The sequence below is a fragment of the Arabidopsis thaliana genome, chromosome 5 (genome assembly GCF_000001735.4).
Source record: "Arabidopsis thaliana chromosome 5, partial sequence".
NCBI lineage: Eukaryota > Viridiplantae > Streptophyta > Magnoliopsida > Brassicales > Brassicaceae > Arabidopsis > Arabidopsis thaliana.
Genome location: NC_003076.8, coordinates 7,266,200 through 7,287,559, shown reverse-complemented (window position 1 = coordinate 7,287,559; position 21,360 = coordinate 7,266,200). Strand labels below are relative to the sequence as shown.

The 21,360-nt window shown below is 35.8% G+C and overlaps 3 protein-coding genes, 2 long non-coding RNA genes and 1 other non-coding gene across 10 annotated transcripts; 3 read left to right on the top strand and 3 right to left on the bottom strand.

Annotated features, from left to right (window-relative positions):
• The first annotated feature begins 125 nt into the window (after nucleotides 1-125).
• Nucleotides 126-7,239, top strand: RFC1 (replication factor C1). 2 transcript variants are annotated; one of them, NM_147883.6, is made up of 23 exons: nucleotides 126-284; nucleotides 480-525; nucleotides 675-800; nucleotides 1,101-1,562; nucleotides 1,652-1,719; nucleotides 1,802-1,877; nucleotides 1,957-2,018; nucleotides 2,107-2,252; nucleotides 2,424-2,560; nucleotides 2,640-2,828; nucleotides 2,917-3,038; nucleotides 3,141-3,348; nucleotides 3,475-3,528; nucleotides 3,974-4,143; nucleotides 4,321-4,411; nucleotides 4,583-4,752; nucleotides 5,073-5,112; nucleotides 5,401-5,525; nucleotides 5,758-5,830; nucleotides 5,944-6,036; nucleotides 6,125-6,374; nucleotides 6,550-6,606; nucleotides 6,780-7,239. In NM_147883.6, exons 2-23 carry the CDS (start codon nucleotides 523-525, stop codon nucleotides 6,926-6,928), a joined length of 2,871 nt encoding a protein of 956 aa, NP_680188.1. In that variant the 5' UTR covers nucleotides 126-284; nucleotides 480-522; the 3' UTR covers nucleotides 6,929-7,239. The 2 variants fall into 2 exon arrangements, with proteins under 2 accessions (NP_680188.1, NP_001330213.1); NM_001343715.1 differs by having other exon boundaries at nucleotides 6,550-7,239.
• Nucleotides 7,216-10,378, bottom strand: RHF2A (RING-H2 group F2A). Of its 4 annotated transcripts, none has more exons than NM_180719.4 (9): nucleotides 10,119-10,378; nucleotides 9,757-9,891; nucleotides 9,627-9,673; nucleotides 9,248-9,310; nucleotides 9,037-9,145; nucleotides 8,595-8,944; nucleotides 8,398-8,502; nucleotides 7,977-8,319; nucleotides 7,216-7,761 (listed from the first exon to the last, which is right to left on the bottom strand). In NM_180719.4, exons 1-8 carry the CDS (start codon nucleotides 10,122-10,124, stop codon nucleotides 8,007-8,009), a joined length of 1,128 nt encoding a protein of 375 aa, NP_851050.1. In that variant the 5' UTR covers nucleotides 10,125-10,378; the 3' UTR covers nucleotides 7,216-7,761; nucleotides 7,977-8,006. The 4 variants fall into 4 exon arrangements, with proteins under 4 accessions (NP_851050.1, NP_568410.1, NP_851051.1 ...); NM_122125.3 differs by having other exon boundaries at nucleotides 7,305-7,761; nucleotides 8,004-8,319; nucleotides 10,119-10,377; NM_180720.1 differs by having other exon boundaries at nucleotides 7,305-7,761; nucleotides 9,757-9,879; nucleotides 10,107-10,238.
• A 602-nt stretch (nucleotides 10,379-10,980) lies between these two features.
• On the bottom strand, nucleotides 10,981-14,489 carry TPR7 (Tetratricopeptide repeat (TPR)-like superfamily protein). Its single transcript, NM_147882.3, has 11 exons — nucleotides 14,070-14,489; nucleotides 13,727-13,957; nucleotides 13,534-13,590; nucleotides 13,291-13,419; nucleotides 13,027-13,104; nucleotides 12,835-12,905; nucleotides 12,663-12,712; nucleotides 12,375-12,522; nucleotides 11,704-12,217; nucleotides 11,470-11,613; nucleotides 10,981-11,388 (listed from the first exon to the last, which is right to left on the bottom strand). The coding sequence occupies exons 1-11, from the start codon at nucleotides 14,163-14,165 to the stop codon at nucleotides 11,242-11,244; spliced, it is 1,665 nt and encodes a 554-aa protein (NP_680187.2). The 5' UTR covers nucleotides 14,166-14,489; the 3' UTR covers nucleotides 10,981-11,241.
• A 1,542-nt stretch (nucleotides 14,490-16,031) lies between these two features.
• Nucleotides 16,032-16,337, bottom strand: AT5G03335. The gene has a single exon (NR_142680.1). It is a non-coding gene; the product is annotated as an other RNA (long non-coding RNA).
• On the top strand, nucleotides 16,102-16,626 carry AT5G03325. Its single transcript, NR_142679.1, has 2 exons — nucleotides 16,102-16,292; nucleotides 16,431-16,626. It is a non-coding gene; the product is annotated as an other RNA (long non-coding RNA).
• On the top strand, nucleotides 16,369-17,286 carry AT5G00440. Its single transcript, NR_144148.1, has 2 exons — nucleotides 16,369-16,890; nucleotides 17,011-17,286. It is a non-coding gene; the product is annotated as an uncharacterized misc_RNA (transcript).
• The last annotated feature ends 4,074 nt before the right edge of the window (nucleotides 17,287-21,360 follow it).

Below are 21,360 nucleotides of genomic sequence, written 5' to 3'. Positions count from 1 at the left end.
GACCGGTATTAAGGTCGCAATTTTACCGGTCGAAGGCTCGCAAAGCTCTGAACTTTAATCATTGGGTTAAATATTAATTTTCTGAACTTTAAAGACTTTATCATAAGCTTTCGAAAAAATGAGGGATTCAATTCAATTCAATTAATAAAAGCTTCTCCTGAAAACTTCTCTTTTTACCATTGGAGGTGTGTGCCATTAGTAGTAGACACGGCGACCGTTTCTTCTTCTTCTTCTTCGCCTAAATCTCGCTTGTAGCCGGAAAATTCGCCGGAGGAGAATCAAGGGTTCGGTTTCGTTTCCCTTTTCGTCTTTTCGATTTTGTAAAATTGACATAACCCTAAATTTAGAAGCCTCTGCGTCGAGTAAATATATTTCTGGATTCTGTTGATCTCTACTGTTACTAGGGTTTATGCATGCTTCCAGTTTTTCCGATCAAGAGTCTTCGTTTATTCCAAATTCTAATTTCTGGTTTGCTGCAGCATTGTGCTCTTTGGTTTGTAGTCGAATTCTCGAGACGGGCAAATGGTAAGTTATTCGTCCTTCCATTAACTTTGCTTGATTATCCAGAATGATATATTCTCATCGAGAAAGAGAGAAAGAGAGAAAGAGGGTGTATTAGAGGTATGAAGTATATTGTGCTGATAAAGATATCATCTATTGTACTTGAATTGCAGTCGGATATTAGGAAGTGGTTTATGAAAGCTCATGAAAAAGGGAATGGAAGTGCTCCGAAATCGACGTCTTCCAAGGCAGGTCCTGTGAAGAATGCTGCAGAGACTGCACCAATAAAATCAGAGCAGGTGAGGTTTCTTCTGCTCTATATATGTTCAGTATGAGGTGTGTATCTTAGTAAAACACTAGAGTAGGTATTGCTAGCAGGACGAAAGTTAGTCGCTCTTTCTTTGTGACATTGTAAAGTTGCATTATGTGAGGTTGCATGAATCTTGAAACACATGATATTTGTTTCTTTTGTCTTTACTTTGTTTTCAGAGCCACTCATAGGCAACACATATATGCTATTTGCTGTTACAATCATAAATATTTGGTTTGTTTTCTGGAATAAGTGTCGTTTCTGTTAATCATTTGGAACTAATTGACAGGCTAGTGAAGACTTGGAAACTGCTGATAGAAGAAAAACGAGCAAGTATTTTGGTAAAGATAAAACAAAAGTTAAAGATGAGAAAGAGGTGGAAGCAATTCCTGCCAAGAGGAAACTTAAGACTGAGTCTGATGATTTAGTCAAGCCTCGTCCAAGAAAGGTTACAAAGGTTGTTGATGATGATGATGATGATTTTGATGTACCTATTTCAAGGAAGACTCGTGATACCACTCCCAGCAAAAAACTAAAGTCGGGGTCAGGTAGAGGAATTGCAAGTAAAACTGTTGATAACGACGATGATGATGATGGTGAAGATAAGGAGACTCCTCTAAAATCTGCCGGAAGAGGCCGTGGCGGTAGAGCTGCTCCAGGGGCCTCAACTGGTGGAAGAGGTAGAGGTGGAGGGCGAGGTGGATTTATGAATTTTGGTGAAAGGAAAGACCCACCGCATAAAGGAGAAAAGGTCTGTATTTTACTTGTTCGAATGTCTTATCTTATCTTGCTGTTACGTGTGGGGCTTAATGTATTTACTGACCTGTCTCTGTTTTTCAGGAAGTTCCTGAAGGCACCCCTGATTGCTTAGCTGGATTGACATTTGTAATTAGCGGAACACTTGACAGGTATTTCATTTTCTCATACTTTTTTCCTTTTCCCACGTTACTATTCCCTGTTACAGTTTCCTGTACCGTTTTGACATTGCAGTTTAGAAAGAGAAGAAGCAGAAGATCTGATTAAGCGGCATGGTGGTCGTATTACAGGCTCTGTTAGCAAGAAAACGGTCTTTCTTCATACCTTTTTTTATTTTTATTTTTGTTAAGTTAAAGGTAATGGCATAAAGTTACAATTCTTGTTTTCAGACCTACCTTTTGTGTGATGAAGACATTGGCGGAAGGAAATCTGAAAAAGCTAAAGAGCTGGGGTGTGTCCTCATTGATTGCATATCATTACAGTAACATTTTGAGGTGTTTTTGGTCTTCTAGCATTCTAACTTATAATATTCTGTTCAGCACTAAGTTCCTTACAGAGGATGGCCTATTTGACATAATCCGGTCCTCTAAACCTGTAAAAAAGTCTCTACCTGAAAGGTCAAACAAAGGCACTGAAAAAATCTGTGCACCACCGAAGACAAGTCCTCAGAAAGAAGAAACAAGAGGTAGGAACTGTAGTCTTGTATAGCATGCACTTTGGGTATTTGTGTCTTCAATTTATTAATCTGTTGCCAGACATTGCTCCTTTGGCTTCAATAAACCCTTGAGCCATTTACTCAGTATCCATTTCTTCTCAGTTATCCTCACAGTTAATAGTGATTACAATCATTTTTTAGGAAAACCTTTGGCAAAAAGTTCGCCCAAAAAGGTCCCCCCGGCGAAAGGAAAAAATAAAATTATCGAGACTTCCTTGCCCTGGACGGAAAAATACAGACCGAAGGTTCCAAATGAGATTGTTGGGAATCAGTCGTTGGTATGTGATCGAAACTACTGTATGTTGGTTTTTGTTCAACGACATGAAAATGATGGATCCTTTATCAAATCGATTGCAGGTTACTCAACTTCACAACTGGCTGTCCCACTGGCATGATCAATTTGGAGGTACTGGAAGTAAAGGAAAGGGGAAGAAATTGAATGATGCTGGTTCCAAGAAAGCTGTACTTTTGAGTGGAACACCTGGTATTGGAAAAACAACATCAGCAAAGTTGGTTAGTCAGATGCTTGGTTTCCAGGCAGTTGAGGTTAGCTCATGTTTCTTTAAATTTCATTGGTTAGTGATACAATTTCTTGCACATGCTTGAAAACAAATGCAATCTGCTTTCTATTTAGGTTAATGCTAGTGACAGTCGTGGAAAGGCGAACTCGAATATTGCCAAAGGAATTGGTGGCAGCAATGCAAATTCTGTAAAAGAACTTGTCAATAACGAAGCCATGGCTGCCAACTTCGATAGGTATGTTGGTGTTTGACTGTTTGTTTTATTCCCCCTAATGTTGATAACTGGTTCTAGATGCTTGTAGTTTTTTCCTGACTTGGTGGAAGATTCGATCTTCAGGTCAAAGCACCCGAAGACTGTTCTAATCATGGATGAAGTAGATGGAATGTCTGCAGGCGACAGGGGAGGTGTTGCAGATCTTATTGCTAGCATTAAAATATCAAAGATTCCTATCATCTGCATTTGTAATGACCGATATAGTCAAAAACTGAAGAGTTTAGTAAACTACTGTCTTCCCCTCAATTACCGGAAGCCCACGAAACAGCAGGTTGGATTTAGATGATTGTTTGTCCTTTCTGCGTTTTTTTAAGGATTATGCACAGGATTTTCATTCTATGTACCATTATTAGTCCTTGAGCTCTTCATTATCTTTTCGATTTGTCTTTTATTGCAGATGGCAAAAAGGCTGATGCATATTGCTAAGGCAGAAGGCCTTGAAATTAATGAAGTAAGATTATGTACTTTGTTTCTTTACTTCCACTAGCTTCTGTAAGTAATGCTAGCCAGTTCCATATAACTTACATCTGCTTGGGACTATTGTCTTTGCGAAAAATCTGGTTCGTGTCAGCCCCCTTTTACTAATAAGAAGTATGATAATAGAAGTATTAGATTTGGTGTGAAGTATAAGTGTCATGCAACGCTCGTTTCCTTAAAGCCTACTTTTGCGTTTCTTGATCTCTTTGATTCTATTTTGTGGAATTCAAGTGCTTGCGTATACCAGTTGTAATGGATCAAAGACGTAAGAATGGAACTTGAACCCTGTATTGTCTGTGACTCGTCCTGTATTCTAATACTTCTATCTTTTTCTGCTTAATCTCATAAGCATTTTGGTGGTGGGCGTTATGTGCTACCAGTTTGTCCCCTGAACATGATATATCTTTTCTTTTTGTCAGATTGCCCTGGAAGAACTCGCTGAGAGAGTGAATGGTGACATACGATTGGCCGTAAATCAGCTCCAATATATGAGCCTGTCCATGTCAGTCATCAAATACGATGATATCAGGCAGCGCCTGCTAAGCAGTGCGAAGGATGAAGATATTTCCCCTTTCACAGCTGTTGACAAGTAATGTCTGAAGTCCTTTAGTTTAGTTTATCAATGCACATAGTATTGTTTGCCAAACTTTTTGAGTTAAGTCTTATAGCTGCTGTTATAGAAGAAATTTCTTACCCTGGTTTTGTCGTAAAAAGTTTGGTTTTAAGCGGTCTGGACATTTCATAATTTAATTATAAATGATTCCAGGTTGTTTGGTTACAATGGTGGGAAGCTGAGAATGGATGAACGGATTGACCTAAGCATGAGTGATCCGGATTTGGTTCCCCTACTTATACAGGTATATTTTTTGGATTCTTGTGGGGTTATTGTGATATATCTTTTGGAACGGAAAATTGTTTCCTGCTACCTCTGACATTAGTGATTTCTAAAACTTGTATTCCCAACATGAAATTTGTACCTCATTTACCGTTAAATTTAAAGATTATTTATTTTCTTTCCATCTGGGCAGGAAAACTATCTCAATTATAGGCCAAGCGGTAAAGATGAGGCAAAACGAATGGATTTACTCGCTCGTGCTGCTGAATCTATTGCCGATGGAGATATTATCAACGTGCAGATTCGAAGATACAGACAATGGCAGCTCTCTCAATCTTGCTGTGTTGCATCTTCTATTCTCCCGTAAGTTGCTTCCAGTTCTTGAGAATAAAATTGATCCTTCTTTACCAGAAGTACTATTTTATTATCTCTACAAGAAGTTTGTGTTACCGATGAATATGCCATGTTAATCATCTAGTGTTTTCATTTTGTTTCTATTTTTTCTATACACTAAGTTCCTCTGTGATGGAGATCGAGTTTAATAAACCATATGCTGCCGTGTATATTCATATGTGTTGTTTTTCTTTGTATGGATTTCGGATCTCCGGTATAGAATTTCAGGGAGAAAAATGATATGCTTTCTAATATTTGAGAACTGACGTGTACTTGTTTTGTTTGAATAGAGCTTCATTGTTGCATGGATCAAGGGAGGTACTCGAGCAGGTAATAGTCTTTCAGTAAAGCGCATTACACCCTATGGATGTAACCTGGAATCTTTTGCTATCATTCAATGTGCCTCCTTTTTCTGATGATGCATGACCGTAATCAACATGATTTCTGCATTTAAGATTTTGAGTCTGCAAGTCGGAGTCAGTTCTTTATTAGGTTGTAATTTTAAGCATGATTACAATGGCGTATATAGATGGTTATGGTATGAGCCCTCCTTTTGTCGCTCTGGAGCTGCCTGAAATATCTTGGTTCAGATTAACCATGCATGATTACTGAATGCAGGGAGAGCGTAATTTCAATAGATTTGGTGGGTGGCTTGGCAAGAATTCTACTGCGGGAAAAAATAGACGGTTAATGGAGGATCTGCATGTTCATGTCCTTGCTTCCCGTGAATCCAGCGCTGGAAGGTTGTTTCCACCTGTACAGTTAGCTTTATGATTTACTTCTTTCTGCTAGTGAAATGTTTCCTTTTCTCTGCGATTTACTACTCTGATAGTCTTTAGACATTGTGTATTTTAGCTGCTACCTTCCCTTTCTTCATATCTTATCCTTTGTGTATATACTGCCTTTCTTCTTAGCAATATTCTGTGATATATTTTCTTATTTCAACTTTCTGACAAACGTCAACATTAACCACAGGGAGACACTTCGTGTTGATTATCTTCCCCTTCTCTTGAGCCGCTTGACTAGCCCACTTCAGACACTGCCTAAGGTTTGACTTATTAAGATGTGTTTATAAAATCAAGGATAAGGTTAATATTATAAGATATTATATATGTTATCTGTTACTTGATCATATATATATATGTGATAATATTTACTCAGGATGAAGCAGTTTCAGAAGTTGTTGATTTCATGAACTCCTACTCTATAAGCCAGGAGGACTTTGATACTATTTTGGAGTTGGGAAAATTTAAGGTATACACGATTTCCTTTTTCATGGGATATCACTGCCACAGCTACGACAATGAATCTTCTCTAATGTACTGCAAACTTTACAAATCAGGGACGTGAAAATCCGATGGAGGGTGTTCCACCTCCAGTTAAAGCAGCTTTGACCAAAAAATATAATGAGATGAATAAAACCAGAATGGTACGTGTGGCGGACATGGTGCAGCTTCCGGGAGTGAAAAAGGCGCCAAAGAAGCGAATAGCTGCTATGCTGGAACCAACTGTTGATAGTTTGAGAGATGAAGATGGTGAGCCGTTAGCAGATAATGAAGAAGGAAATGGATCAGACGCTGAAGAAGACTCAGGTACTATACATCTTTGTGAACTTATTTGTGTAGATTCAGGTAACTGGATCTGTATAATCAAAGACTGAGCCTCAGAAAGACATTACAAAATTACCTTCGATATCTAATATGACTTGGAAGTAGACCAGACGAAATCCTGACTTGGTTTCTTCTCTGTTTTGTTTCGATCTTCCAGAAGAAGCAACCGATGGAGAAAAGCTGGAGTCCAATCTTAAAAATCTGAATGCTAGAGGTTCGTCTTGTTACTGCTTTAGATAGTTGTCTTTACCTTAAGAAAGCCATTCAGTCTAGAACCTAAATTCATATATACTGGCTCTGAATGATGACGACTTTCCAAAAACTTGACTCCTTATCCCTCTCTGGGCGGGGATCTGCAAGTCTTAACGGAATATAATCGGGTTGCAGGGATCCAAGTGGAATTGGATTTGAAAGGAGCTGGAAGCTCAGGTTCAAGAAAGGCGGCTGGTAAAGGCAGAGGCAGAGGGAAAGCAGCTGATACGTCTGCTGAGAAGAAAGCTACAGGAAGAGGCTCTGGTGCCAAGAGAAAGAGATAAGAAGCCAATCGCATCGGTTTCCAGGCAAATTTTTTCCAAGAAGTCTCTATTGGAATCTCCATGTCTGTACAACGAAGGTTTTTTTTTTCTGGATTGGCAGATGAATTTATGATGTTTCTGGGGTTTAAGAGCGGATTCTAGTTTTGCTTGAACTCAGAATGCCTGCCATTTAACCGTTCGACTAATGATGAACACTAGTATGGTCAAAATGAACGCAGAATGCAAATGGATGAAGATTTTTGTAGATTTTTTGAGAAAGAGTAATACTTTGAAATTTTCACTAAAAGGGCAAACACAAGGTCAAAAATATCTTCTAAAAATACAGAACCTACAAAACTTAGCTCGATGAGATGATGAAATTCACATTTTAAGAAGTGAAAACTAAATCGAAAACCATTATTAAGCACCATAATTTTGTTTGTTCGACAGAAGTCACACGACACCATCATAACTATAGTACACTGGAATCGATACATTAAATTGGTTTTGCTAGACCAAGTTTTTGAAGATACATAAGTAGAAATTCATAGAAATCCGTAATGTGAACGACAATGTGAATTTACAACAGACCGACCAAATAACCAACAACCCCACACAGGTCTTTTACTCTAATTTTTCTCTTTAGTTTTTTTTTTGTTTGTTTGACATAACACAGAAAGAGGCGTCTTTAAGGCCTCCTTTTGGTCATATATAACTTTTCTTATTTATTGATAATCGGAAAACTCTTTTTCTTTATCAATAATAACCTTCTTCCTATGCTCCACACTTTTGAGACTTCTGACTCTGTATATATATATTATCAGAATTTCACAATGGACAACATCTTCCTCTCTCTGCAAAAACACAAACAGAACAAAAAATTTAGCATTCATTAGAAACATAGGCTTTGCATTGACAGTTTTGTAATTGGTGATGCAGAATTTGTGGGCGAAAAACGCAATTGATGAGATAAGCTTAAGCTTAGCTAACAGGTGAAATAAGTAACCAAATGCTATAATAACTAAACCATTCATGAACAACCACTTGTGAATCAAAGAGTCAAATTTACCTTTGCCAACAAGATGCTGGCACTCACTTATTAGCTTGAACCAGAACCAGTCGCACATGTTTCTTTAACACCTCTTTCATTCACAGAATGTTCATCACCCGCTGCTGCTCTATTGTGCTCATTGTTTGTTTCAGGAGTGTGATTTTCAGAGACATCTGATACAGATGCAGTGCTGGGTCTACTGTTTTCTCTCGTTTCTAAACGTTCCATCATGCGGGACACAGTGGCGATTCCGGCACTGACCTCTCTTTTAACCTCAGAGCCAAGATCTGCCATGGACGTGTTGCGAGAAAAAAGTCTATCTTTCCAGTTCCTTGTATTCTTTGATATCGATTCTTTGTATCTACATTGTGCATGGGGAATCACTTAGAATTGATAAAATTATTATACAAGCCAAAGCTGCCAGATATAGGCAGGATACCTCGTGGAGACAGCGTTTAATCGAGACTTAAGTGATTCCGAAAATGACTGGAGTTCTGATGGTCCAGCTCTATCTTGTTCACTTGGGGAAGATTGATTAAGAGGCCTGCATATGGTAAAGTAAAGGAAGCGTCAGATTGGCTGCATGTAATTACTCTGTAATATGAGACGATAAAAGGCGAGAGTTCTGGTAAAGACCTGCTGTTTGAATCAGATGCTGAGGGAGAAACCTGGCGGGGATGAGAAGAAGTTGGTGGCTGCGTGTTTGACTGATGAGAACCCTCCCCTAAAGCATTGTGAGGAAGGTTTGACACTGTGTCACTCTCATCTCTCTGAGATGGAGAAGAAGGCATGGGAGGATGAGGTGGAGGAGAAGAAGCATTAGGTTGCGAAGAGAACACCATGAACTGTTGATGTCCTTGACTTGACGACCTGCTTCTGTGGCCTTCCCTTCTTACCCCATGTCTTGCTCGTCCCATAGCAGCAGCAGCAGCCAAGTGCTGAATGATTCGTTCTTCAATCTCAGCATTATCCACCCCCACTGGAAGCTGCATTAAAGTAAAAAGATAGAGCTCTAATTAGATAATTCACAAGAAAAGAGATGTTATCAACTCAAAACGATAGTAAAAGGGCCACATACATGTTGTAATTCAAAATCACCAAGAGTTGGATGACGAAATATGGTGGCATTTCTAGTTGGATTGAAGCGGAAATTCCTCTCCTGTTCCACAGCCTCAAGCAACTCCTGACTGGACACATTGAAATACACATAATTGAAAACTCTATCGAGGATACCTCGTGGAAATGTTAGCAAAAAAAAAAAAATCATATTACAAGGAGACGAGATTAACCTTGTGGGGTCTTTGAGACTAATTGATTGCCAACACATAGGGCACTGTGAGCTTCTTTGACACCTGTAAATAAAAATACCACGGACCTTATAAGCTTGGCACAAAGAAGAAACACAGATACAATACTTGGGGAATTGATTATTGTGAGTTCTTCTTCTCTCCGCATAAGGAGTAGTAATTGGAATCTCTTCACCTCACCTTAAGTTCCCAAAACCAAGTCAAAGTCTCTAGTCTCTACCCACACACCACATAAAGAACAAGAGAACTCGAAAAACCACACATTCTATAAGCAACAACCCTTTTGGAATATATATGTTCAATGAGAGTATCAACCATGACAGCTCAAAAACAGAGTTGTTAAATTTGTTGAAGAGCTTACCACTCAAGAATGCATTGAAGATGATACTCATGCTTGCAACTAGTCAACTGCGAGAGAATAAAAAACAAAATGAATCGGTATAACCTCAAATGAAATAGAAAAAAAAAGTCTAAATATTTAGCAAACATACAGTAGAAGGATCGCTTTCGCAGAAGGATTCAAGACAAATGCTACAAGCATCATCACAAGCATCTTGAATTCCCCCTTCCACAAAAGCTGCTGCCGAAGTCAAATGCCCCTCCGACGTCGTCGTCTCTCCCGCTCCCTAACAAAAAAAATTGAATTGTCAGATATCATCAAAATCCCAACAGAGACGACGAGAGAATCATCAAGAGAAATTGTAACTTCGAGTCCCCAAAATCAAGGCAATTATATAGAAGAATTAACGCAATTACGCCGAATCAAATCATCTAAGCTCATAGAACAAGGGGATTCGATTGAATTGCATCAAGGAGCAGAAATGAAATGAAAAATTCAAACGGAAACCCTAACCTCCATGGAAATCGAGATGAATCGGGAGATGAGCTAAAACGGAGAAGAAGAAATGAGAAAAATATAAGATTGATGGAAGAAAATCTAGGGTTATGGGAGAAAACAAAACCCTAGATTCATGATTCGCCGAAGATAATGGGGGGGGGGAGAGAAAAAGGAAGAAGAAGGAAGACAATGACAAAGACTCTTTAATTTTCTTTTGGTCTCTTTTGTCTCTGCGCGTGGTCTCTATTGACTCTCTCTCCCTCCCTCCCTCTCACGACGTTCGATTTCTTCTATTTTTTTAATTAAAGACATTTTAACGAAGAATTGATTTAGCTGGGCCCCAGATTAAGACACGTGTTTCCTTCTCTTGTACTTCATCCTTCTAAGTTTTTTCTTTATTTTTTACTTTTGAAGAATGTGTATTCAGTCGTATATTAAAATAATTAAATTATCTAAATTTTGGGTGCACAAAAAAAAATATAATTTAAAATTTAATGAAGTTTTTTTATTTTTTTAATATCTATGAATTTAATAAAGTTTAAGATGATTTTATATACTTATTTCAAAATTTCTCCTCGCAAAATTTGCAAACGTTGGATTGCGAAAAAAAAATTTTTTACTCGAACTTTTCTCTTTAGAACATCTCCAACTCATCTTTATTTTTGTCTTTAAACTTTATTTTTGCCTCTATTTTACTCTAACTCATCTTTATTCTTACCTCTATTATAGAGATCTTTATTTTTTTTCTCTATATATAAAAATAGAAAATAAAAATCTCTATTTTTCCTTCTATATTTATAAAGAAAAATAGAGACAACCATTAGAAATGGTCTTTTCTATTTGCTAAAAGAATCTCCCAACGCAAATAACCAATTTTCTTGTAGAGGCGCTCTACCAGAAGCATAATTATGTTTATAAAATAACGAATATAAGGAAATATTCGTATTTTCTCTAATTTAAAATTCACTACAGAAGAAAGTGTAAAGAAATTTAGACACAAGTGGACTAACAAAAAGCTGAGAGTTAGAGGAAAGAAAAAGAAGATAAAACGATGTTACAGTTTTACAAACTAAACGAACCCACCGAAGACTGGTTTTATCTTCACGAAGGATTAAGCCTTAAGATACCGTTGTTTCCTCTAGTTTCCAATATAGCCGAGACGGTGAAGGACCATTGCTAAAACGAGCATTAATATTGCAAAGATCAATCCGCCTTTTCCGAACAACCACTTCTTTGCTTTCTTCGCTTTCTCCATCCCGGTTTGAGCCCGATCCGCCCATCGCATCTGCAACAACGTGTTTACAATTGAGACAACTATACAATCAACTTTGAATGTTCTTTTGGTTTTACTAAACCGAATTCGTACCATTTTCTCCAAGGCGTCGGGAGAAAGAGAAGCCATGGCTTGCTGAGCTTTTGCAGCGTCTTCTTGAGAAAGCTTCATTCCAAATTGTTCGCTCATGCTAGCCATCATCTCAGGGTTCATGTTCTTTATCATAGACGTGAACATCTACCAATATACAGAGAAACTACTATATGAACATCAACAATCACATTATGTTGACTAAATTGGTAAAACATAAACCGAAAATGATCAAACCTGTCGCATCGCTGGATCTTTCATTTGGTTTCTCATCTGTTCCTGTAAGTCAGCAGGCGGAGCAGAAGGGATGCTTGGTTCGAAACCGCTTCTTGGAGCCACAAAGGAATTTCCCGAAGAACTCCCACTCGCTCCTAAACTTTCCCGTGGTTCAGATGCTTCTGCATTGCCGTATGATGTTGAAGCTGGAGCGTTTGCTTTCAAAGACGATGCCATGTTAAACATCCTCTCACGCTCTTCTGGTGACATCTTACCCATCATATCAGATGCAAGTTTAAGCATGTCAGGTGTGGGTGTAAAACCGTTTTCGGTAGATGGCGCAGTCGGGGCGAAAGGGTTATCTCCTTTAAACGAAGAGGCTGTTTGAACCATTTTTTGAATCTCTTCAGGTGACATTTTGCCTATCATACTTGACGCAGTTTTGAACATGTCCGGTGACATGTCTCCAGCTTTGCCTCCGCTTAGAGCAGCAAGTGTATCGGGATCAGTTTTTGAAATGAAATTCTGGAAAGTTCTGCAGGCCATAGAAAGAATAAAAACAATTAGAAAATCATACTAATCGTGCCAAATGTAGCAGAAAAAGGATGCTTTAGATTATATTTGTCTTCAAGATTAGGAGACAAAAAGATGAAACAACACATCAAACACTAATGTTTGGAAAGGTGTCGAACCTGATTGCTTCTGGATTATCTCTGAGAGCTTGCAATCCATCAACATCAGTCTTTACGCCCTGAGCATGACCATTAGCCTCTTTTGACGGTTTTTTATTCTCTCCGGAAGTAACATTATTTTCTTCAGTTATGTCTTCAATCACCACACCTAATAACCAAACAACATAACATTTTTCAGTTCGTTTCCATATTCATGGACGAAGCATATCATTGATGTAGTAAAGAAACGTCTGGTCTGACATAATACACTGAATTCTTTCGAATAAATCATAAGGAATAATATTATACCTCTTGATGCCTTGCCAGGTCCCTCGACAGCCAATCTTTCCTTAACATCTCTGCATCAGAAAAGATAATACTTCAAGTCAAAAGTTATTTTTTCAATGTTAATATCAAAACCTCTGAGATAAGCAGAACTGAAAAGTATGACATTACCAGTAATGAATATAAAAATCCATACCTTAACACATCGGCAATTGTCTCATCTTCTGGGGAAACTTCATGGGCCTTGCTTAGATCAGAGACGGCATCCTTATAGTTTAAGAGAGTGAATGAGCATTGAGCAAACATATAGTCAGGACATATCTACAGTACAAACATATATATCGACAAGGAATCTCAAGAAAGTTCCATAAGCAACAGAAGAACTCACTTCAAACAAGCCCAAATCTCTGTAAGCTTGACCCCTTCTGTATAGGGCTTTGACATTCCTTGCATCATATCCCAAAACCTGAAATAATGTAAGAATGTAAATTTATCAGAAGAATGTCGAAACAGTTTTGAATAGATCATAAAACGCTGTATGACATCATGTGTTACATCTACAAAAAAGAAGCCAAAAGATTGCCATCTCTCTTTTTCCTAAAAATGTTTTCATCTATGAGTTTTCAGAAAATTAAGAGCATAAAGAATATACCTCAGAACCTTCCTTTATGCACTCTTCATGCTGATTCGTCTTCAAATAACACGACATTAGATTGAGAGAACAAGCCAACAAAATTGCTCCACCTTTAGAAGATGGAATCTCTTTCAGATTGTTCTTCGCCTGAGATATGGTCCAAGAGCATTGTAAACAAGTAGAAAAGAATCGCATATCAGGTTACAAATAAAACTCTTCTTGTCAAGTAGCATGACAAATGAGATACGTCTGCAGACTTACACGCAAGTATTTCTCTGCGGCATCGCTGAAATTTCCTCGGCTATGAAGCTCGTTTCCCTGCCAAACGTAGTAGAAAATGAGATTAACATCAAATTACACAAAGGTCCACTTGCTGAAGCCATTCTTGTTCCTTACTTTATAATCAGGAAAGCAAAATTCAATAGAAAACTTCTCTCAGGAAGTCAATTGTTACCTGTTTTTTAAGCATCTGAGCTGCATTGATCTGATAAGTAAATTGAGCATCAGCATGAGCACGCATAGCTGCAATATCTTCAGGGGAAGCTTTAGCCATCTTCTCGCTAATCTCAGCCATATCTTCAGGCCGAGTATGCTTAAGCTGTTCCGCAGCTTGTTTCAAATCTTCAGGCCTCATGTTCTTCATACTCTCTGTTGCCATATTCATCAAATCTGGATTTGACATCATCTGTATAATAAACAATGGTATAAATTCATCATACAAAGCCATAATCAAATCAAATCAAACAAATTCTCCTCAGAATCGATCGAATAATTCGAATCAGGAAAAATAACGAAACCTGTTGTTGGATCCTAGCGAAATCAGCAGGAGTCATACGACTCATCTGATCTTGAGCGAGCCGAATCATCTCAGGATCCATTAACCCGTTAAACATCGTGTTTTTTTTTCTCGAAGCTTCGATGTGGTTCTCTGTAATCAGATCGGAAACACAGAAAATCGAAATTCGCCAGAGAAGGATAAGCTCGGAATCTGGATCGAGATTGAGTTTGTGAGAATCGGAAAATCGAAGGAGAATTGTTTTGCCGACCCGAAAGTAGTTTCCAATAATATAGAATCGAATTGGAAAATTTATCGCTCAACCTCCTCAATTCACCGACCGGAATATGCCTGGATGATGGAGAATGACTGTTTTACCCTTGATCTACGATGATGCTGTGACGTGCCATAATAAATTAATTTACGTAATTGTATTGATTAACGTAACTATATGATTACGTGCAAATTGTCATGTCCTTGTCCATGTTGGAAGACTAATCTCGTGTTTTTTTTCTTCTTAAACTGAAACGAATCTCTTGTTAAACTCTTTTTTATTTCGTTTTAGAAAGAGTCGTCCAATTTAACTGTTACACGTGTTAAAGTGTCAATAAAATTCAATTTAAATTTGTTTGAGGGTACAAATAATTTTTTGATATTTTAAAATTCTTTAGGGTCTGGATATCGATATCATATGTTTGCCCAGCTACATCTCCATGATATAAGCTCCGAATGGTGATTGCGTTTTGCGGTGCGGGAGAAGTACGGTGCGGTTCAAATAGTAACGAAAATATATAGATACATATGAATATGTAGAGATTTTAATACTGTTACAGTACTGTTGCGGTGCGGTTTTAAGTGCGGTTTTGATTACCATTCAGAGCCATAATATATTTGTTGGAATCCAAAAATGTTTAGTATTCAGTTTCATAGACTCAATCTCTAAAGTAATCCATTTATTAAACTTTAAAATATGCATGTCTTCTGCAGAATTTTTAGTATCTTAAATATCAAAATGATCTTAACAAAAAAATACATATGTACAACTATTCGGGCAAAGAATTTTATTTCAATACGACAATCTTTTCAGTTGTTGAACGAGTTTTAGTGTTTTGACCATACAAAGAAAAAAGACGAGTTTTAGTGACATATAAGTTGTGTTTGGTAATACTTTTTTCAATATTGTTTCGATATAGTTTCATCGACGAGTACATCTATCAATTAATTTTTCTGAAATGTTTATTTCTCTCCACCGCAGCATAAATGTTTCAATGTTTGAAAGAATGGAAACGGTGGTATAGTCACATTAGAAGAGGACCACTTTGACTAAAGCTAGCTACAACTCTCATCTATCTCTCGTCTCCCAATTTTTCAATATTAGCAGAGATTATGATTCACTAAATGATAGCAGTCTGAGAGAAGTGAATGTTGATATGATTTATGATTATCAATTAACTAATCACTAAGTACTATTGCAGCGAGAACGAGGAAATTCTAGCAAACCTCTTCTTCTTGGTCACAATGAAACCAATGGATTAATAAAGTTATATCATATAACAAACAAGAAGGAAACAATATCTTCAACTTATAATTAATAAAGCAATATTGCTAAAGCATTCTGATACATGTTGTGCAACATCTCTCGAAGCTAGATTACAACATGCATGTGCTTCTAAATAGATTACAACAAAGCAACTTTTTAACATGTTTACACGAACCAAAATATGCATACACATATATAGCCTTGATTTTATAATTCACATAGCCCTTGTTATCCTTTAGAATACATCGTAGACACATTCTTACGTATTCTACTATTATATGGCAAAGCAATCTAGGATAATGAGTGAGTTGTATTTTTTGAATGTACCCTCTATTGTACAATGAAAACGAATGTAAATATTCAGTTTTGTTTTTGTTGCCCACATTTTATTGCCGTAAATTGCAAACTATTTTTTTAAAATTGATATGCTAGGGAAAAAATGAGTTAAAGAGCATGATGGAGGAAACAGAAAGAAGAAGGCTTTGAATTTTGATGGTTGTCGGGACGTGGAGAGGATCTCACGTGGCAGTTTCACTCTGATTGGGTCCTAAACCGCCGGCCCACGTGGCATGCCACTTGTCACTGGTACTTCTCTTTCTCTCTTTCACAGCAGCAAGTTGTGTACGATTGCTGTTCTTATTAGGATCCGTCACATCACTTCTCAGCCGGTCAGCCCCCACCTTCCTCCATTAACCCATCAATCCGGTCTTTCGTTTTTGTGTGTATGTTCTGTGGACTTGATTGGTAATTTGGTAACATTTACCATTTGAATGGTTGCTTACTAGCCTAACTTTTTGTTTACAAATGTGCAAAGAAGTTTTTTTTTTTTCTTCGCTTGTAGACTGTACTCTTATTCTGAAGACTAGATTTTGAAGATTCTATGGTGATTTCAGTTTTGGAAATCTTTTGGTGAATGAAGGTTGTTAGAATTTTAAAAATTGCATAATTTTAGCCTTTAATTTTTCGTTTCCTAGTGCTCTCTGATACCGGATTTGTATAACTGGTTAGAGCTTTTGTGTCCTCTGATCCTGTATTTCTAATATGTATTACTAATATGATACTTGTGAACAAACTCATGGCAATTTACAGATTTGACGGAAGTAAACTATGTAGTGACTTCGAAACAATTTGTATAATGTCGTTATGCAATACTTTCTACTTTCTAGACTAGCAAGTTTCATAAACTGAGTGACGTTTATCAAGTGTCATATTGAATCAGATAATAAATATTTGATAAGTTTGGTTCACGAAGAAGGGAAAGATCGACATGGCGTCATACTTGGTGCGTCTTGACACTGAAGAGGTAAAAGCTTAATTTCTAAGTATTTTGTTTCTGTATATACAGCAAGTTAGCGACTACAATTACAAATGCCGAATTTCTGATGCATGCTGATGTGTTTAGCAAATTGTTTCTTGGTTACAGGTTAGTTACAGATTTATCAATGCATTTCTTCCTCATGAGAAATGCAATGATTTAGATTTGTGACGACCAAAAAAAATATATTCGCTTGGGCATTGGTGTGAACGGAATCCAACAGAAAAGGCTCTGATTGGTGGAATTGGTGGTCTCTCAACAAAACTAAAACCAAAATTATTTGCATCTTTATCCACTTCTTCACGGTTCACATCTCTCGTCTTTATCTGCTTATTTTATCTTGTTTCTTTTTCCTCGTTTTAAAACAAGTTTAGCATGTTATCAGATTCAGTTTTACTTTTCTCAACTTTAATTATGATTCGTTTTTGTTGTCATGTGTACTTTTCTATATATATTTAAAATTTTGCTTACACTTCTTTTAGCGAGTATCCTTTACTTTTCAAATATTGTATCTCATGTCATGGTGCGATGTTTTTAACACTTTTGGGAGAAATAACCAATTTATGTACGTTTATACAATAGATTGATTTAATTTCACATACCTATATACGTTAACACATATGGAATTTAAAATAATCATGTACTATATATATAAAAGTTAAGTGTTTACCTCTCTAATAATAGATAAATCAAAATAAACTTTTAGAACAAGAGATAGTTTTCACAAAAACCTTTATACTTATACCCGACGACATTACATATTTTGCATTGGTATATGAAAATGAAAATGTTATATAAAAAATCTTTATAATGACAACATGTTTATTAAAAGTGAATAAATACACGGAGGAAGTAGGGTGGTCCAAATTTGACAACTAAATGATAAATATCGAAGCGCATGTGCATGCATACAATAATCCATAAATTAGAGAACAGCAATTATTTCCAAATGGAAAAAGGAAGCAGATTGAAAATTATAGAGTTTAGAGAAATCTCATATCAAAAATAAAATAAAAAAGAAACGAGACTACTTTTTTTTCTTCCAATACGACGTTAAATCAACATATATCGTCTTTGACAAAAACAAATTATTAAACAAAGAATGGAATTATACAGAAAAAGAATTTGTTTTTGATATAGATATATATAATTGGTGGAACTTCAAAAAAATTATTGAAAATATTTGACTACGAAGGAAGAAATTGTCTCACCTACTGCTGAGAAAGTGGGAAGATAGACAATTTTGTGTTTATTCTACCTTTTTTTTTTGTTAAAGTGTTTATTCTACTTGACTGGCGATCTTTTTAACGGACTATGAGAATTGTAAAATAATTTCATGTTTGATCCACCCTCTCTACTAAAAACTATGTATCATCATATAATTATAATATGGCATGGAGAAATAAACTCTACTTCATGTGAAAGATTAAAAATGTTATTGATTTGTGATTTATATAGATATTTAGTGATTTTTAGTAATTTGAAATGTTAAGTTAGTATTTATTTATTTTATTAAGAACAATTTACAAATAAATCGCAGAAACAAAAATCCTTGATATTATGTAAAGAAAATTATGAAGTTTCACTAGAAAAGTATAGCATCTATATTTTTTCTTAAGCAGTAATTATTGACTCTCACATACAAGTTTTACCAACGACAACCAAACTCTTTTTTCTTTCGACTCTTTACTCTATATAGCGTTGACTCTATCTTTGTTCCATAACATAACCTAATTAATCTGTATTATTGGTTTCTTTTTCACTTTCAATATAGAAAATTGAAATGTTTGTCAAAATTACCTTTATAATACAATAAGCTGATATTCATTTCATGCAACCCTTTTTAATTTATTGATAATTAAATAAAATTCTATACGATTTAAAACGTTATTAACAAGTGTGCGTTCTATCAAAACATGTTTGATAAATCAGAAATCGCTAAATCATAAAGCTGTCAATTTGACTCATATTATGCATCAAGCATCAACACAATTAAAGGCATGGTAATTCAATTTTAAACTTTTGTAAATCGATTATTGAAACAATAACGATGATTGAATGTTGGTGGACTCAGTAGCAGAACCAACGTCGGTCGGAGTCGGAGAGATGCATGGGGGCACATGTCTCGGGTGATATAAATAGAAAGTGTTTGAATGATGATGGTGTAATCAGTGGTTTTAAATCACTGATGTGTTCCTAGGTCAAAGGACCGAATTACTATATACGTCAATTGTAAAATGTTACCGTACCTTAAAGATATATACTTTTTCTTGTTTATTTATCTATATATATAGAAGAGTAAATATGTAAGAAATTCGATTAAACATAGTTTTAGTTATTTATCTAAACAGCAAGATTAATTGGATGGTGGTGAAAAGGCTATATATAATATTACTGTTTGAAAATAATAATATATATATTGTTTTCCCCTGATGAGAGAACAAGTTAAGTAAAAAAAAATCATGAAAATGGACTATGATAAAAAAATGCGACACTGGTATAATAATGTTATATATTTGTATGTAATGCAGAAATTACTTTCACTGTCTGTCACTGAAGTCTGAGAAATCTCTGCCAAAGGGAAAATAAAGGAGTAAACAAACTGGGTAACAGTGTCCATACCTCTGTCACTCACTCACTCTTCAGGGTAATATACGCAGATATATAAATCAAAATATCGTAAAAGAAGCCTAATACTCTTTGACACAAAACAAATATTGTAAAAGAAAAGAAAAAATTTCACACTTGCAAATCATTTTAAGCCGCAATTCTTTTAATTTGACTTTACCGGTGGCCCATATGTAGTTATTAGACATCGAATTTAATTATCGACCCACACGAAAAATTACTATAAAGTTTTCTGAATTCAGAATAGCTTTTGAATGATATGTGGTTGGTGCGGTCGATTAATAAGTGGATTTTATCGAAAAAAATAGTGGTAGTTTTGACGTCAAATAAGTGGTAGAAGATTAGTAGATTACTAACCATGTTAGCTCCATTGACTTCCTTTGTATGATCAGTCGCTAACCCGATTGTTAGTAAAGAACAAAGCAACGCCGTTGCAAGATACAAAGTGGCTGAATTTGTTCTTAAAGACACAAAAAAAGGTAATGATCATCACACTGAACATGTAATTTGTATTGGATGACTTGTATAATTCAGCCAAATCTGTAATTTGAACTTTCACCGATATATTATCAATTTTGCCTAGCAATTATACATTTTGTTGGGCGACTTCACATGATGAATACTAGCTAGTTACCACTTGAACAGTTAGAGTGTGAAAGTAAAATTGAAAAAGAGCCGTATTAATTATATAGTATTGACAATGAAAGGGGGATATAGTTGAATTTGAAAGAAACCTCGAATTTGGACTATTTATGGCGTTATTTCCCCACTGTATTGCTTGCAGACACATTTTCACCATACCTTCTCCCTCTCTCATACTCTCGTGATGTCAATCTCTCTAGTGTGCAACAACAACAACCCTTTTTAGTGTGAAATACATTACTACTACTACAATTCTGCGTGCATTTGATCAAAAATAATACAATTAGATAATTGGCTGTCTTTTAGTCAAATAAAGCTCAAATTATTATTTTTTGACCCACTTTTTCATTTCTGATAGTCGATTTACTTGCGTTTCTTCGTTATATGTATTTTAGTTTCCTTAAACATTTGTACTAAATTATTACTAATAATATAAAATATCATTCTTATAAGATCATGGCTGTTAGCTAGGCATGAATCAAGATCAAGCCAAATTTTCAGTTTTGTAAAGGTTTGACTAGTTTGATCAAATCTCGTATGAAAGTAGACCATTGTTTTGTTTTCGGAGTAAACGGATAATGTGTAATGAACAGAATGAAAGTAACAAAAAGCCAATCAACGATAATGAATTAGTATAGTATAATTATAACTAGCTAGCATCAAACAATGATTTTGCATGTCACCAACCAAAATCTTAACCGTCGTTTAAGCTTTTGACGAATTTTATCCTGATATCTTCTTTGAGAAAAAATTAATATATATAACCGGTAAATTTTTGTAACACCAGAGTAGCATCTCTCTTGTCACTAAATCGAAATATCGAATAACAAAACTTTTATATAAAGCGGTACAATATATATAAATATAATAATAATTAATAAAAAACAATATTTAAAATGAGCATTTGTTGATCTTCATGTAGGTGGACCCCACTGTACTTGCAGACAAAGGCTTTTAACAGAAGACTAGTGTCATATGGATTCTCTTCCTTAAATTCCCAAAATACCCCATGCCCAAAAAAGAAAGTAAATTTATCAAACCTCTTCCTGAGTTCTACATAACCTCATTTTCCTTGGCCATTTATAGTCAATCAAAACAAAAATGAAAAATCTTATGTGGTGATAAGAATCCTTTTTGTTTTGTTGGAAGTCATCTTCTAAGATTATTATCAAACACAAACACAAAAAC

Bases quoted from the DNA above. Each gene is read 5' to 3' on its own strand.
- RFC1 (NM_147883.6), top strand. The intron at 2,561-2,639 runs GTATGTGATCGA...AATCGATTGCAG, and splicing joins TTGTTGGGAATCAGTCGTTG to GTTACTCAACTTCACAACTG. The intron at 6,037-6,124 runs GTATACACGATT...TTTACAAATCAG, and splicing joins TGGAGTTGGGAAAATTTAAG to GGACGTGAAAATCCGATGGA.
- RHF2A (NM_180719.4), bottom strand. The intron at 8,945-9,036 runs GTATGTGGCCCT...ACTTTAATGCAG, and splicing joins GTGATTTTGAATTACAACAT to CTTCCAGTGGGGGTGGATAA. The intron at 8,320-8,397 runs GTATCCTGCCTA...TGCACAATGTAG, and splicing joins TTAAACGCTGTCTCCACGAG to ATACAAAGAATCGATATCAA.
- TPR7 (NM_147882.3), bottom strand. From the start codon at position 14,165: ATGTTTAACGGGTTAATGGATCCTGAGATGATTCGGCTCGCTCAAGAT. The intron at 13,420-13,533 runs GTAAGTCTGCAG...ACCATATCTCAG, and splicing joins CCGCAGAGAAATACTTGCGT to GCGAAGAACAATCTGAAAGA. The intron at 12,523-12,662 runs GTATAATATTAT...TTTGGTTATTAG, and splicing joins ACCTGGCAAGGCATCAAGAG to GTGTGGTGATTGAAGACATA.